Genomic DNA, 15,805 nt, shown 5'->3' with positions numbered 1-15,805 from the left:
TCTGCTGATAAACTACCCCTGCCCCCCAAAAAAGCCCCTGTTTTCCTGGGCGAGGTTTTCTTCCCACAGGGGGATGCCTGAACTGTGAGCTGCGGGAGGAACGCAAAGCAGACTTGCTGGCTGGGGGGACCTGGAAGGGTTCACCTTCACATTAGGGGCTGCAGGAGCCTGCACAGGGCTTGCTGGCTTGCTCAGGGTGCAGCTTCCTGGCTCACAGGAACCCTGGGCATTCCTAGGGAGTGAGACGCAGAGACTTTCCAGCCAGCAGGAGCTCAGGTGAGCCTGTGTGCCCTTGGCCCTCCCCTGGGTGGTGTACACCAGCCCCTACGAGGGCAATTCTGCTCTCGCTGACACACAGCTTCAGGCACCCACAGGCTCAGATCCCTGTGGTTCCACGGGGACGGCAGCGCCTCAGACGTGAGCCTCAAGGGCTGGGTGAGTTTCTGCTGCCCGCTTTGGAAGGGCAGAAGATGGGCACGATCATGAGGTCTGGCACGAGGATTAAGTCGGTCCTATTTCTCTGAGCGAAGGTGAGAAGGATGTGCCCTGCATCGGAGTCCTCCAAAAATATAGGACTTTGTGGGAACAAAAAGTGCATGCTTCCGTTCTCACACACACAGGCATGAAAGATCTCGGGGGTAAAATGCAAAGACATGGCCACAAAGGCCTTCCAGGCGGGAAGCACAGTAGTGGGGAGGGGCAGGGGTACTCTCTGCCTTAGAACCAGGGCAGTGGGGCCGGAGCAATAGTACAGCGGGTTGGGCGTTTGCCTTGCACATGGTCGACCAAGTTCGATCCCTGGCATCCCATATGGTTCCCCGAGCACCACGAGGAGTGATTCCTAAGTGTAGAGCCCACACTAACCCAAAAAGCAAAAAAAAGAACCAAGCCGAGTGTGACCCAAAAAGCAAAAAAAAAAAAAAGCCAACGTCTGAACTAGACAAAGCATTAAACAAACAAAATGTGCATGCCTTTGTAAACAAAGGTTGGAGTGGAGTTTTCTGGAAGAAGCATGCTCCCTATAATATATACTCTCATGGAGGAGAGCAGTTAGGCCACAGTCCTTGGTGCTTGCTAGCTACTCCTGGCTTTGTGGTGAGCACTAGCCACTGACAGGGTTCAGGAGACCATCTGCAGGGCAGGGGAAGAAGCCAGGGCTGGCAGAAGCAGCAGCCTGCAAGGCAAGGTTTGATCTCCTGTATTCTTCCTCTCGGGCCATAACACATTTTCTCAAGCGAACACTGTCACTTTACTTTCCTAACAGTGAAGTGTGTGTTTCTCCTACCATCACCCACTTTGGGAAGAGGGATTGAGGGGGACAAGCAGCTGTCAAGAAAGGACTCTGTGCCTCCGGACTGGCAAACACAAGTTCAAACCTCCGCACTCGAGAAATTCTAATAGTAACTCACAGCTGTAGCATGAAACACAGAGCAATAGCAAAGAAGAAAAGATCTTTGGTTTCCACTGCTCCTGTTTCCCTGGGAAGCAGGCTTCGTAGACCAACTCCTATGCTCCACCTTCTCCCTCCCCATTCCAGAAGTTTTGTCTTCCCCTCACCAAAATAAATAAATAAATAAATAAAAAGAAAGAAAGAAAACAGAGTCAAGAGCAACAAGTCCAGGCAGGAACAGTAGCAAGTTCACTTTTTTGCAAAGCCTGTTCTTACTGCATTTGTCGAGGAAGATATCACCTAGCTAAAAAAGTTATTATTGAGGTTAAAGTGGCTTACAAACTGGTGTTAATGTTTATGAGTTTTATAGTTTATTTTGCTCTTTTTTGTTTGTTTGTTTTGGGACCACACCTGATGGTACTCAGGATTCTGTGCTCAGGGATCGGCAGTGCTCAGAGGTTACTCCCAGTTCTGTGCTTGGGGTCAGGGTCACTCCTAGAGATGCTCAGGGCACCCTTCAATGTGAGAGATGGAATCTGGGCTTCTGCATGCTGAGCGTGTGCTCATCCTCTACGCTCTCTCTCTCCACCCCTATTCCTACAGTTTCTCTTGCAGAAACGTCATGTTCCATTTGGTCGTTTGTTTCTGGCTTCAAATGCTTAGTACTTTTGAGATTACTTCAGGCTGTTTCCCTGAATTGGATACCTGTTCCTGGGGCCGGAGCGATAGTATCGTGTGTAGGGCATTTGCCTTACATGCAGCTGACCCAAGTACAATTCCCAGCATCCCATAAGATCTCCTGTGCACCAACCAGGAGTAATTCCTGAGTTCAGAGCCAGAAGTAATCCTGAGCATCGCCAGATGTGACCCAAAAAACCCTCTCAACCCTCCCCCTACCAAAAAAAAAACCAGATACCTGTCCTTTAAATGTTTTCTAATGTTGTGGGGGCTTCCCAAGCAAAGCTCAGGAGGCCTACGGGGCCACTGGCAGAGACATGACCGACTGGATCAAACGCTCAGTGATTGGGCCGAATAAGAAACTGGCGATGCTCAGGGCCTGAAGCAGGAGCCTCGCGCAAAGAAGCTCCAGGCTTTGAGCTCTCTCCTCACCCCACTAGTCTGTCTGTCCATTTTAATTGACAAACAGCATTCCCAATTTGTTTCTCAATTCAGCCGGTGGTGCTCGTGGTAGCTTACTTTGAGGAACTGGCTAGGGCCAATGGTGGAGCTTGTCAGTTCGAATTTTCAGGATAGGCCAGCAGTGTGCGGCCAAAGGGAAAGGAGGCCACTACCATTTTGGTTTTTGAGGAGAGCCACACCTGCTGGTGCTCAGAGCTTACTCCTGGCTCCGTGCTCAGGTATCACTCCTGATGGGTTTAGGGGACTGTATGGGGCACCAGGGATCGAACCCAGGTCAGACGTGTGCAAGGTCAATGCCCTACTTGGGGAACTGTGGCTCCAACATCCAGGGACCTACCAGTTTCACCGAGGTAGCAGGATTTAGAATACTATTACTGGTATTTTCATGCATTCATCATTGCAATACCACACCCATTCCCAGGGAGCCAGCTGCACTCTACCAATGTCCAGAGGATCACTCTCTTGGGGGATTCCCTCAGAAGAGGGTGAATACCACTGCTTCCCTCCCGGGTAAGGGAAGTTGTGGACAAACTTTTGTGGACCAACTCTCCAGGTCTCTTACTTAGGGCCATCTGCGTGAGAGATGGTTTTGTATCTGTTCTTCTCCTCAGACTCCACTCAGCATGGACCCTCCAGTTCCATCCACAGAGCAGCACATTGAACAATTTTGCTTGTTTTTATAGCTGAGTGGTCCCAGCATGGTGGTGGCTGGTTCTGGAGGTCTTTGGCTGACGGAGCTCTGCTTGGGGCGGGGAGAGAAACTCAACCCACCCTCGTCCAAAGGGCCCCGGTGAGGACAGCCAGGCGCGGGGGGCAGGAGACTCTGCGCTGTTCTCTTCTGCGAGCTGGGTTTTATAGTCTCTGGGTCTCGGCCGTTGATGGGATTACACGGCGCCAGGGGGCCAGTTGGTGGGTGTGACCCCTGCTTACTGGAAGGTGGAGGATCTGGGTGGAGGATGCTCAGCCCCGATCCAAGCAGGCTTGAAGATCTCAGCCCCGAGACCCGCATGCCTTTGTTTCTCTGCTGGTACCTTCATGCGTGTGGAGAGTGGTCTCAGCATGGTGGTGGCTGGTTCTTATTATCTCATTCCTACTTTGGACAAACTGGCAGGCTACCGAATGTAACCTGCCCACATGGCAGAGTCTGGTAAACTCCCTGTGGCGTATCCAATATGCCAAATACCAGTAACAATGATGGATCTCATTCTCCTAACCCTGAAAGAGCCTTGAATATGGCACTTTTTAAAAAATCTCAGGGCTAGGACAAAGGAGATGTTACTGGGGCCTGCTCGAGGCAATCGACGAACAACAGGATGATCGTGATCATGATATAGCTGAGTGGTTCTCCATCGTGTCGATATCCCACAATTTCTTTACCCAATCATCTGTTCCCGAGTATTCGGGCTGTTTCCAAGCTCAAAGCCAGTCTAGCTGGCAGAAATCTCTTTTCCTCACCTGAGGTGACTTCTGTTCCTCTAAGGAAGGTCTCATCCATATTGTAGACTATAATTTCCCTAATGCAAAGTTGATGGATTTAAATGCTGGTCTCATCTAAAATATGCCTTCTAAATACATACCTGGAGATTGTGGCCGAGCCAAGTTAAAAAATTTACCATCACCAAAAAAAAAAAAAATCACAAAGATTTGATCTCGTTTCCTTTTAGAATCTTTATAGCTTCCATTCGGACATTTAGAGCCCCAAACTATATTGAATTGATATTGATTTGAGGTACAAGGTAACAATTCTGGTCCATTTATTTGCTAAATGGATGTTCAACTGTTCCAGTTACCTTGGTTTCAAAGTCTGTTCTTTACTTGCTGCACTGTTTTGTCAAAAACCAAGTGACGAGGCTGGAGCGATAGCACAGCGGGTAGGGCATTTGCCTTGCAAGCGGCTGTCCCAGGTTCCATTCCCAACATCCCATATGGTTCCCCAAGCACCTCCAGGAGTAATTCCTGAGTGCATGAGCCAGAAGTAACCCTGTGCATCGCTGGGTGTGACCCCCCTTCAAAAAAAAAAAAAGAACCAAGTAACCCATATGTGTATAGGTTTACTTCTGGTGTCCCAATTTGTGCTGCTAAAAAAAATACTGAGATAACGCTGATTTACTAGAACATAAGATGCTCAGAGGTTATTCCTGGCTCTGTATTCAAAAATCACTCTTGACAGGGGACCATATAGGATGCTGGGAACTGAAATTGGGTCTGCCCCGCAAGCATCCTTCCAGCTGTACTGTCTCTCCAGCCCTACAGTACAAATATGTCTTAAGGGTACAATGTTGCCATATCATATCCACCACCAAACTGCTAATATTCCTCCCAGCATCAAGTCTACAGAACTTTTCCCTTCCTCTCTCATGTGGGCAACATCAGTTCTGCCCAGAGTCTAGGGATCTGTTTTTGTTAGATATTGCCCACTTCAATCCCAACTGAAACAAACAAACAAAAAAGGGTGGCTCAAGAAGGGATATCTCCAGGAAAAGAATAAATATGTGACAGGTGTGGGGCAATCATGGGAAATTATATTAAGAACTGTTTTACTGGAGGTTTGTGGAGGAGATAAAACATTTATAATTTGGAATAAAAATAAACAAATGAAAAGTCAAGGCAATTATCAACCCTCAGAAAAACAGCAAGTTGTACAAAAATGGAAATGTAATCATAGTCCAATTCTTGGCTCACCAATAAAGAGCATTTACATAATCACACTAATTATGGATCTGCTCAAGAACTGTGCTATAACAAAAAGAATGTGGAGAGCAATAGATTATTTCCAAATAATTGTATGCCTAAAACAGATTGCTCACTCCCACGTCCTCTTTCTTAGGCTGGCATTCAAGCTGGGCATCCAATACAGTGGTCAATGGCCATAAATAACATTTAATGAATTAAATTTCAATTTTAAAATTTAGTTCATCAATCACACTTGTCACATTTCAAGTACTCAAGAGCCACATGCAGCTACTCGATTAGCACAGATATAGACCATCTGGACCAGGGAGAGCTTAAGGCGGAGGCCCTTGGCTCAATGCCTGGCACAGCCTGGTCCCCTGAGCACAGTTGGGTGGTCCAGACTGAAGTAAGGGAAGGGGCACCAGGGATGTCTCTTCAAGGAGACTCAGGTGAAAGATCTAACATATTCGAGCATTCAGAGAGAAAATTAGCACAACTCAGGAAGTATTTGTAAGATGACTAGAGAGACAGAAACAGAGAAAGCGGGGGAGGGACGGGGGTAAGGAGGGAAAATTGCCTGCCATAGAGGCAGGCTGGACAAAGTGGGGAAAGGGCACAGGAGGATGGCAGGAGGGAACCTGGGGACATTGGTGATGGGAAATGTACACTGGTGAAGGGCTGGGTATTGGAACTTTGTATAACTGAAACTCCATCATGAACAACTTTGTAACTGTGAAAAAAAAAGATAATTGAACTTAAATAGAAAGAAAGAAAGAAAGATGGCTAGTGATAGACAAAATCAAGCAAACAAATTCAGGGCAATCATTAACAACAGCACACAATTATCACCAAAAAAAGGAAACACAATAATAATATGTTTTTATTACATAAAACCAAAAAAAGGAAACATAATAATAATATGTTTTACTACACAGCATATTCATGAATGTCATAAATGGGCTAAAATAAGGTAAGAGGGCCAGGGATGACAACCAGCTTGCTGGAGTAAAGGTGGAGGGAGTGGTCCTTCAGGCCTAGTAAAAATTAATAAATAAATAGTGTAAGGATTGAATGCCAATGTCACCTAAGTTATGATTGTACACTTGTGAAGACGGTAGAAATGCATGTGTGAGAAAAGGAGAGGAAAAGGCTAGATCTTCAGCCCTCAGTTTTCATAGAGTTAAGCCAACAATCAATGCCTTAAATGGAAAAATGAAAAATGAAAAGTTTGAGCAACATCATAATGTCATTTACAGATGTAAATACAAAAAGGATACATCAAGAGAGCTGAAAGTCCTTTCTTATGGAGAAAGAAGAGGCAAGCAGTAAAAAACATGACACTATGTGCGTTTACAGTGTAGATATTAATATCAGGGCCCATAGTGATTGTACAGTGGGTACGGCATTTGCCATACATGCACCAACCTGGATTCAGTCCCCAGCAGCCCATGTGGTCCTCGGAGTCTGCCAGGAATGAGCCCTAAGTGCAGAGTAAGCCCTGAGCACTGCTGGGTGTGGCCCCAAAACAAACAAATATCAAAATATTTTTAAAATTAACAAATAGCATACAGATTTTAATCAGAAATCCAGAGTTAGAGAGAGAAAGAGAGGGAGGGGAGAGAGAGACAGAGAGAGAGACAGAGAGAGGAGAGAGAGAGAGAGAGAGAGAGAGAGAGAGAGAGAGAGAGAGAGTTCAATGGGCCCAGCACAACTTTGCATACAGAAGACCTAGTTTTGATCTCCAGAATCACATGGTCCCCTGAGCACAGAGTCCTCAGGGTCCCCTGGACTCAAACCCCACTCCCCTCCTCCCCTCCACTGGCCAAAAAAAAAAAAAAGGGAAGGAGGAAAGGGAGGGGGATAGGAAGGAAGGAAGAAAGGGAGGGCGGATAGGAAGGAAGGAAGGGAGGGAGGGAGGGAGGAAGGAAGGAAGGAAGGAAGGAAGGAAGGAAGGAAGGAAGGAAGGAAAATATGAGCTGGCTGACCTTACTTGCAGGAAGTCAGCAATTCAGAGTCTCAAAGCTGTTACCGCACAAGGACACTCCTCTTCCCCACAAAATTCTCGGGCTGGGCCCTGCAGACTGTGAGGATGCAGATATGCCACTTGACAAAACCCAGAGCGACAAAACCCAGAGTGAGTTACTAAACTGGGCTTCAATTTCCTTGTCTCCAAAATGGAGGTGAGAAAGGACACCTCGACGATGACCAAGTGCAGGGAGAGCTCCGTAAGTGTTCACCACCAGTGCCTCAGCGCCACTCTGCCAGGCTTTAACTTACCGCCTGGCTCAGCCCAGCCTGCTCCCTCTGCCTTTTCTTTAGTGCCTTGTCCACAGCACTGGCGTCTGGCCACTATGTTCTCTCACCTACCGGTGTGTTATCTGCCAATGAGGGTAAGCAATGCTCTCAGACAAAAGTGCTCTCAGATGGGCCCAGAAGAGCCCAGGCCCACAGGTGTGCGGCTCAGCTGTCAGCCCGGTGGCCCACAGAGAGGAGCACGATGCCAAGCAGGGTGTGGCGGCTGCCTCATGCCTGAGTTAGTCCACCCCCGCTAGCAGGTGTGTCTCAGGGATCAACACGCAGGTGCTTGGGCCATTTGGGTTTATTTATTTATTTATTTATTTTTGCTTTTGGGGTCACACCTGGCGATGCTCAGGGGTTACTCCTGGCTCTGCACTCAGGAATTACTCCTGGCTGTGCTCAGAGGACCACATGGGATGCTGGGAATCAAACCAGGGTCGACCGCGTGCAAGACAAATGCCCTTCCCACTGTACTATCGCTCCAGCCCCGCCATTAGGGTTTTGTGCCTCCTCCCACCCCTGCCTGCCCCGTTCCATTCAGTGAAAGAAGTAGGTGAGAAAACATCAAACTATAATTTTATTGACTGCCAAGGGCTAATTAACAAGTTTCTCCATTTAAAAGATAGAAATGGAAGCTTTTTTTGTTTTGTTTTTTGGACCACACCTGGCTACGCTCAGGGCTTACTCCTTATCTTGAGGCTCATTCCTGGGCCAGCTCGGGGAACCATAGGAGATGCTGGGGATCAAACCCCAGTCAGCTGGGTGCTAGGCAAGTGCCCAAGCCACTCAACTATTTCCCTGGCCCCAAAATGAAAGGACTTTTTTGGTTTGGCTTTGTTAACCCTGTGTTGATCAGGGTTAACTGGATCTGCACTCAGGAATTACTTCTGGCCGTGTTCAGAGGACCATATGGAATGCTGGGAATGGAACCCGGGTGAGCATCCTACTCATGATATTATCTCTTCAGGCCCCTCTCCGGGCCCCCATGAAAGGATTTTTAACCCTCCTTCCTTCTGTCCAAACCTCCATTACTGTAGCGGGAGAGGAAGACTGTTGTTTGAAAGCTACCACCCGAGCACAACATTTTTGTGGACAAGGAAGAAGAGATAGCCTTTCTCCCCCTCCCGGGAACAGCTCCAGCGTTTCCCCTCTCTCGTTACCTTGGTAACCGCTACCTTGGCGCCCTTGTTGATGAGCTGAACCACATTCTCTGCTTGGCCTTTGTACGCAGCTATGAGAAGGCGTTCTGAAAGCGCAGCGACCTCATCCTGCTGGCTCATGAATTAGGAGGTTTGTGAGAAAGCAGCGGACGGTCCCAGCTGCTTAGGATGCCACTGGCCAGCGCGGCACCCGCTGGACAGCTGCTCTGGGTCATCGGAAGAGGCCCGACGGCTCTGCCATCTTCCAGACCTAAGGGATGCAAGACAAAGCTGCAGTCAGCGCTGCCCCAAACACTGGACAGACCACACCTCTCCCCGCTGTATTAGGACATCTTGCAGCTGCTCCTGTGGAGAGACAGAGAGAGACATGCTCGGAGCAGCTGAGCCCCCAGACTGGCAGGGGGAATGCAGCCACCTGTGCCCGCTCCCCTGCCTCTCCCCTCCTCGGAGACATGCGGGTGGGGGGTAGGGGGAGTCAGAGCTGGGCGGTCTGCACAGAAGGCCGGGTCCCTAAACATCGCCCGGACTCCAGACCTGCTGTGTCCAGGTCTCAGCCCTGCTCCCTGGAATCTCCCAGCCAGCCAGGGGGGTGCAGCTCAGACCTTGCTGAGTGGTGTTTCTCCAGCCTCTACTGCAGCTCTTGATTCTGGAAGAGGAGGGCTGGGCCCTTGCTTGGGCTGTCTCTGGACCCCAGGATGCCTCGAGCCACAGATGCTACAAACTCTGATGTGTAGTGGGTGTCTGTGCTTGGGGAGGCTAGAGGATGGCGTCCCCGCTCACCCGCCCAGATCAACGGCTCAGAGTCCCAGTGCAGCAGGGGCTGCGGGGGACGAGGTGGAGAGAACTTCCGGGAACTCTTCTTCCCACCACCCAAGGAACAGAACTCTGAAGAGTCATCCTTCCCGGGAGTGGAGGGCACTCTCGCACCAAACCCAAGGCTCCAGTGACTGTTTCAAAGGTGAAGCAGTCTCCAGCAGGAAGAAGGAATATTTATGGGTTGGCTCTGCTCCTGCAAAGAGGTGAGCATCTCTGTGTTCCAAAGGTACTTCTTCAATATACACAATGGAAGGAAAAGGTAAGCCACAGGGACACCATTCTTCATTCCAGACCCTAAGCCACATTAAAAATAAATTTAAAAAAATAAATAAATAAAATTAAAAATTGGGGCTGGAGCAATAGCACAGTGGGTAGGGCGTTTGCCTTGCATGCGGCTGGCCCGGGTTTTATTGCCAGCATCTCATATGGTAATTCCTGAGTGCAGGCCCAGGAGTAACTGCTGTGCACCACCGGGTGTGACCCAAAAAGCAAAAAAAAAATTTAAATTTAAATTAAAAAAAAATCACAACTAATAGTGCTCAGGACTTACTCCTGGCTCTGTGCTCAGGGTTCACTCCTGGAGGGCTTCAGAGACCATGCAGGATGCCAGGGATCAAACTTGGGTTGGCAGTGTGCAAGGCCAGAACCCTACCCACTGTACTACCTCTTCAGCCCTGCACATTCTAATTTTGAAAGTCTAGAAAAGACACTTTTGGAACCAAAGAGATAGTGCAGTGGATAAGGCACTTGCCATGCAAGCCTCTGTGCCAGGTTGATTCCTGCACCCCAAATATTTCCCTACCTCATCCCCATTAGGAGTGATCTCTGAGCACAGCTGGGTGGGCTCCCAAAGCAAAGACTCCAATGTCCCCAAGAGAAAAGATACTTTTACAGTCGCTTCCAGACAAATCCAGTGCTCTTATCAATCCATAAAGATTCAGGATGGCTCAAGGGGCTGGAGCACAGGCTTTGCACACATTCAACCCCAGCACTGCGTGGTCCCCTCAAGAATCACCAGGAATGGCCCTGGAGCACTGTACTGGGAGTTACTGAGTACCTCTGGAGGTATACACTCCCCCACCACAGAAACCCAAATAAAAAAGTGAAGATTAAGGAACAGCAGTCGCTGCCTGGGAAAGGTTCTGATGCGCCAAAGTCTAATTAATGCCCCTGAGCAGGACATTCACCCACACCCAGGGAGCGTTCAACATTCACCTGAAATACACTTAGTGTGTGGTGGGATCAGACGCTGACTTTCTATGTGAAAAGAGAGAATAAATGCACATATCATGACTTTAGAAAGGCCATTTCACCCACCTCCTCACCCCAAGCTGTAAATGTTCTGATTTTCCCCGTTGCTGTCCATAGTGCAGGTGTGGCACCTCGCGGGAGGAAAGAGAAGGAGGGGGAGGAGAGAAGGAATGGCTCAGCTGGGGGGACAGAGGGGGGGGGTAGCCAACCCTCACACATCAGGCTCAGAGAACCCTCAGTCAGAGTCTTCAAAGCAGAGGTCTCCTCCATGAGCCCCGGCCAGAAATCCCTGCTGAGAAAAGTGAGCCAAGGAAAGAATCTACCTAGCTGAGCCTTGAAACAGGGAGCAATGGAGCAGGAAATGCTTTTGGAAATTCCCAGGTGGCTGTGAAAGACTGAGATGGGGCTTTCTGCTCCCCAGACAGCCTGGCTGTTTGGAACTGGCTTGTTTTATAAACACAGGCTCCACTGACTCTTTATTCTGCTAATCTACAGTACCTTCACACCAATTATACTCCCCTTCGGCTCTTGACTCCAGTCGTGCCCAAGGCTGCAGGCCCAGGGGCAGCAAAACAGAGTATTAGCCTGGCTTCCTCCAGGATCTTCCTCCTCAACCAACCACATTCCTCTTCATCCGTACATTAGCCTGGTGTATTCACCCAACCCTGCAAAACACAAACACACACACACACACACACACACACACACACACGTTCTCAAATCTTTCCTGCATGGGCTTTAGATGATCTCAAGTTTAAGTCCTGGTGTACTCACCTAACCCTGCAACACACACACACACACACACACACACACACACACACACACATACATTTTCAAACCTTTCCTGCATGGGCTTTAGACGATCTCAAGTTTAAGTCCTGGTGTACTCACTTAGCCCTGCAAAACACACATACACACACACATACACACACCATTCCCAACACACACAAACAGCATTCTCAGCACATGCACCAACACAGACATGCATTCATATACACATATACACACCCCATTCCCAGTAACGCATACAGAGAGACATGCACAGAGATACACAACATTTCCAGCACACACACACACACACATCACACACATACACACCATTCTCAGACCTTTCTGCATGGGCTTTAGATGATCTCAAGTTTAAGTTCGGTCCTCATGAATAGCTGTCACACTCACAGTTTTACCTCCTCTAGTTCCAGAGCTGCTGGGAGGCCAGCAAGCGCCTGCGGCAGCCTCAACACAGCCCAACAGCTGAGGCCACACCAGCAGTTTTATCTGCCTCCCCAGCAACAGATTCCTGAGTCACCAGGCTGTGGAACCCTGACAGCCACTGCCCTCCCTTCCTCGTGACCAGCCAGTAAACTGTCTCTTGTCTTCCCACCCTTGTGTCCATGCAGTAAACTCAGCCTCTCGGACCAGGGACCCCAAGTCAACTTTCACCAAGGCTGTGAGGGAGGGAGACAGCCTTATTTACATAACTGCCTCCACAAGCCCAACACACATCATTAATCCCTTTTGTTCTGAGAGGAAGATGTTATAGTTGTGGGATATGAGAGTGGTCAAGCTGCAATGCTGTTCCTTTGCAAGCTTTTGGCCACAGCTACTTAGGATGTCATGTTCCCAGCCATCCGGCTCTAAGGACAATGCGCGGCTGGCCTGAGGCAGAGGGCGGCCTGCAGGAGAAGCAGCTCACAGGATTGAGGACGCTGTCTCTTCAGAGTGACAGAGAAAACTGCTTGCAGGGCTGGACTGAGAGTACAGAGAATAAGGCGTTTGCCTTGCGTGTGGCCAACCTGGGTTTGATCCCCAGCACCCCGGCTGGCCCCCTTTTGAACCACCAGGAGTAAGTACAGAGCTAGGAGTAAAGTCTGAACACTGCAGGGTGTGACCCAAACCCAAAACAATCACACAAACAGCACCCGAAAGGAGAGAGAGAACAAAAGGGAGTGCCCTGCCACAGAGCCAGGGTGGGATGGGGGGATGGGGGGATGGGGGATGGGAAGGATACTGGGATTAGTGGTGATGGAGAATGGGCACTGGTGGAGGGATGGGTACTCGGATCATTGTATAACTGAAACCCAAGCAAAATTTGTAAGTCTACAACTGTACTTCACGGTGTTTCACTGTTAAAAATTAAAAAAAAAAAAACCTGCAAGATCCACACCCGAGCCCCAGCTTCCTCTTGTACCACCTGGAGTCATCTTTGAGTGCAGAGCTAGGAATAAGGCCTGAGCACTACAGGGTGTGACCAACCTCACAAACAAACAAACAAAAACTGCTTGCAAAATTTGTCCCAGAATCCCAGCTGATTTTTTCCTGTTCCTTGTCTACGGCTAGCACCAGGCCCAAGGATGCCTAGGCATCTCTGTGAATTCTCCATTCTGAGCCACTTTGAGCTTCTTAGCTAGGGAAATTCAGCTGTGGCTGAACTCACAGGGCAGGAGGGAAGGGAGCAGAAAGACTCTGTGCTTCCTTTATGTTGCTTCCCAGACCACCTTCCCTTGGGCGGGGGCGCAAGGTCAGCCTGGCCTTTCCCCCTCCTGTCTGATATACTTGCATTCTTATCTTCCATCCAGAGCAAGAATCCTCTTCCCTTTGGGTAGGGGGTACTGAACTTCTCCCCTGATGCTTCTGATCTGACAAATCAGGCCAGGCAGAGGGGGACAGCAGAGAGCTAGGAGGACGGCTGGAACGTGCCCCCGGTCCCCAATGGATATGGGGGGAAGGGGAGATGGTGAAGAGTCCTCAATCTGATTGAAACTTCACTTGCAACCTGTTGGGGACCCAGTTCCTCATTAAATCCAAGCCTCCTCTTGCAAGCAGACCCCCTCCCCAGTGCTGACAGTGAGGAATGTCTTGGGCCCAAGCCTAACAATCAAGCGTCTTTGTCACAAGGCTCACTTCCACAGCACTCCGGAGAATTTACATGCAAACATTGCTGCCAGTTCTCAAAGCAGAAAAGAAGCAAATGCACGCTCAGAAAGCAGCAATGAGAACCCTGGGTCCAGAAAGAGATTCAGCCCCTTCAGTGTACCCACTGTTCTATATCTCATCACAAATATCTGTCATTCACCTAGCCGCTCGGTCTCTTGGAGGCTGGCTATTTTATTATTTTATTTTATTTATAGACCAAGGTCTATAAAATTTGCTTTAGCTGTTTGCTCTCGGATATTTCACACAATTTTGCCAGGTACAAATACCCCAAAACAGGAGCCAGAGAGATAGTACAGCAAGCTGGGCTCTTGCCTTGCATGCAGCCCACTTGGATCCTATCCCTGGTAACTCATATGGTCTCCCAAGCCCACCAGGAGTGATCCCTGAGCTCAGAGCCAGGAGTAAGCCCTGAGCGCCACCAGGTACGGCCCCAAACCAAAAACAAAAATTAAAAAAAAAAGGTTCTGTCTCTTGAGCGGCTAAAGCATTCTAGAAGAGACCTGCAAGCAAAAGTGCTGGCTAAGGCATCATACACACGCCACTGCTCCCCTGACCCAGCACCCCCGGATTGTCCACTGGCACCCATGCCAGGACGCACCATCAGTTTCAACAACTCCCCTTGCTCCATCCCCTGCGTGGAAGAGAGACCGTACTCACATCTGGGGGGCTGTCTTCCCCTTCTACTTCATGTTCTATGCCGCGGGAGTGCTATCGATTCAGGAGCAGCGATCAGTTTCCTCGGACCACCACTCTCCGCGCCGGTGCGGAGCGGGCGGTGCTGCGCGCTATCACGCTGCCTGCGGCCACCGCGCCTCTTACTAGCCAGGTCACATCTCACAGCTGACCAAGCCCTCCGTTCAGCTCGCTGTGTTCAGTGGCCTCCCGGTGGGTCGGCTCTTCCCAGCTGGGGAAAGTCTGGGGTTTCCCCCCGCCCGCTGTCCCTGCTATGGTAGACGACTTGGAACGCTGAAGGCAGAAATCAGCCACAGAGGGGCAGAATGTCTCCAAAGGATGCTCAGAACTGAAGTTGGCGCCAGGATTAAAAAAAAAAAAAAAAGGAATGGTTGTGCTGATAAGGAAGGGAGCACGATGCAGGTCTGGAAGGCACTGCCGTGAGGGTGACAGTTAAAGAGTCGCTGTCTGTGAACGCAGAGAGGCAGACACAGTCCCTCCCAGCAGAGCCCCAGCCAGGCCACCGGAGGAGACAGGCGAGAGGCGGGGGCTGGCCAGCAGCCTTCCCAGTCATCGTCACCAGGATTTGTCTTATCCAGACTCCCAAATAGTCTGCAGGGGAGCCGGAGGGGAGAAGAGGAAGCAAGGCTGTTTTGAAGGTGCCGAGGACCCCTCATATCACAGCGGGTCCTCCAGACCACTTGTTGAAGCTTCAGAAAGCAGCCTTTCCCTCCGGGAGTGAGCCGACAGAGGAGGAGGAGGGGCTTTGTTTTGATTCTAGGTTGGGGTCACACCTGGTGGCGCTCAGGTCCATCCTTCCTGCTGGAATTCAGACCAGGTTGCAATGCCTTGACCTTTGAATTATCTCTCCAGCCCCAGGAGGAGGGTTTTGATTTGACCTGGACCCAACAGCCACACGGATTTTAAAATCACAAATCACTGATCCTGGAGGCAGGCAAGTGATTCTATTGAATGCCCTAAACTGAGGCCCCCTTTGCTCCGGAGCAAATCAAGGGCAGAACAGCCAGGGGCACGACAGACAGAGATTGAAATCACCAGCTGCCTCCAAGTCATTGCTTGCATTAATTTATCCTAAAGTGAGCAGTACCCAGGTAATACAACCTCCTCTAGGAGTTTAATGGGTATGAGGGGCCTCATTCCTAACTTGGAAGAAACTCAACACCTACCCTCCAGCCTCAACCAAACCCCACAGGAGAGAAGAATATGAAGTGAATGCTGCCGGGTAAGAAGGTGGTTCCCTTCCCCAGAACCATGGGACAGCTCCTCAGGAGACTGTGATTTCCACAGCAGGAGCCTTCCACACAATGCCCTTGGGGGAGAAGGACAGGATGGCAGTTGCTGCCCCCAGAGCCTGTGACCCTCCAGCCCCTCCCCCCACGCTACCCAACCAAATGATGGGCAGAGCAAGTCTGCCTGCACTTTACACAAGCCCCTCGGGCAAGCCTGTACA

The 15,805-nt window shown here is 49.8% G+C and overlaps 1 protein-coding gene across 5 annotated transcripts in view; it reads right to left on the bottom strand.

Moving 5' to 3' along the window:
• ANKRD6 (ankyrin repeat domain 6) overlaps positions 1 to 15,805 on the bottom strand; it is a 190,383-nt gene that overhangs the window by 57,598 nt on the left and 116,980 nt on the right. For all 5 annotated transcript variants that reach the window (XM_056125346.1, XM_056125348.1, XM_056125349.1 and 2 more), the window contains exon 2: positions 8,662 to 8,911. In XM_056125346.1, coding sequence (XP_055981321.1) covers positions 8,662 to 8,781 — 120 coding nt within the window. In that variant the 5' untranslated portion in view covers positions 8,782 to 8,911. The remainder of the gene's footprint in view (positions 1 to 8,661; positions 8,912 to 15,805) is intronic.

This window comes from Sorex fumeus, unplaced genomic scaffold (assembly GCF_029834395.1).
Source record: "Sorex fumeus unplaced genomic scaffold, SorFum_2.1 ptg000054l, whole genome shotgun sequence".
NCBI classification, from domain to species: domain Eukaryota; kingdom Metazoa; phylum Chordata; class Mammalia; order Eulipotyphla; family Soricidae; genus Sorex; species Sorex fumeus.
The sequence above is the reverse complement of the archived record's forward strand: the minus strand, read 5'-3'. Positions and strand labels throughout refer to the sequence as shown.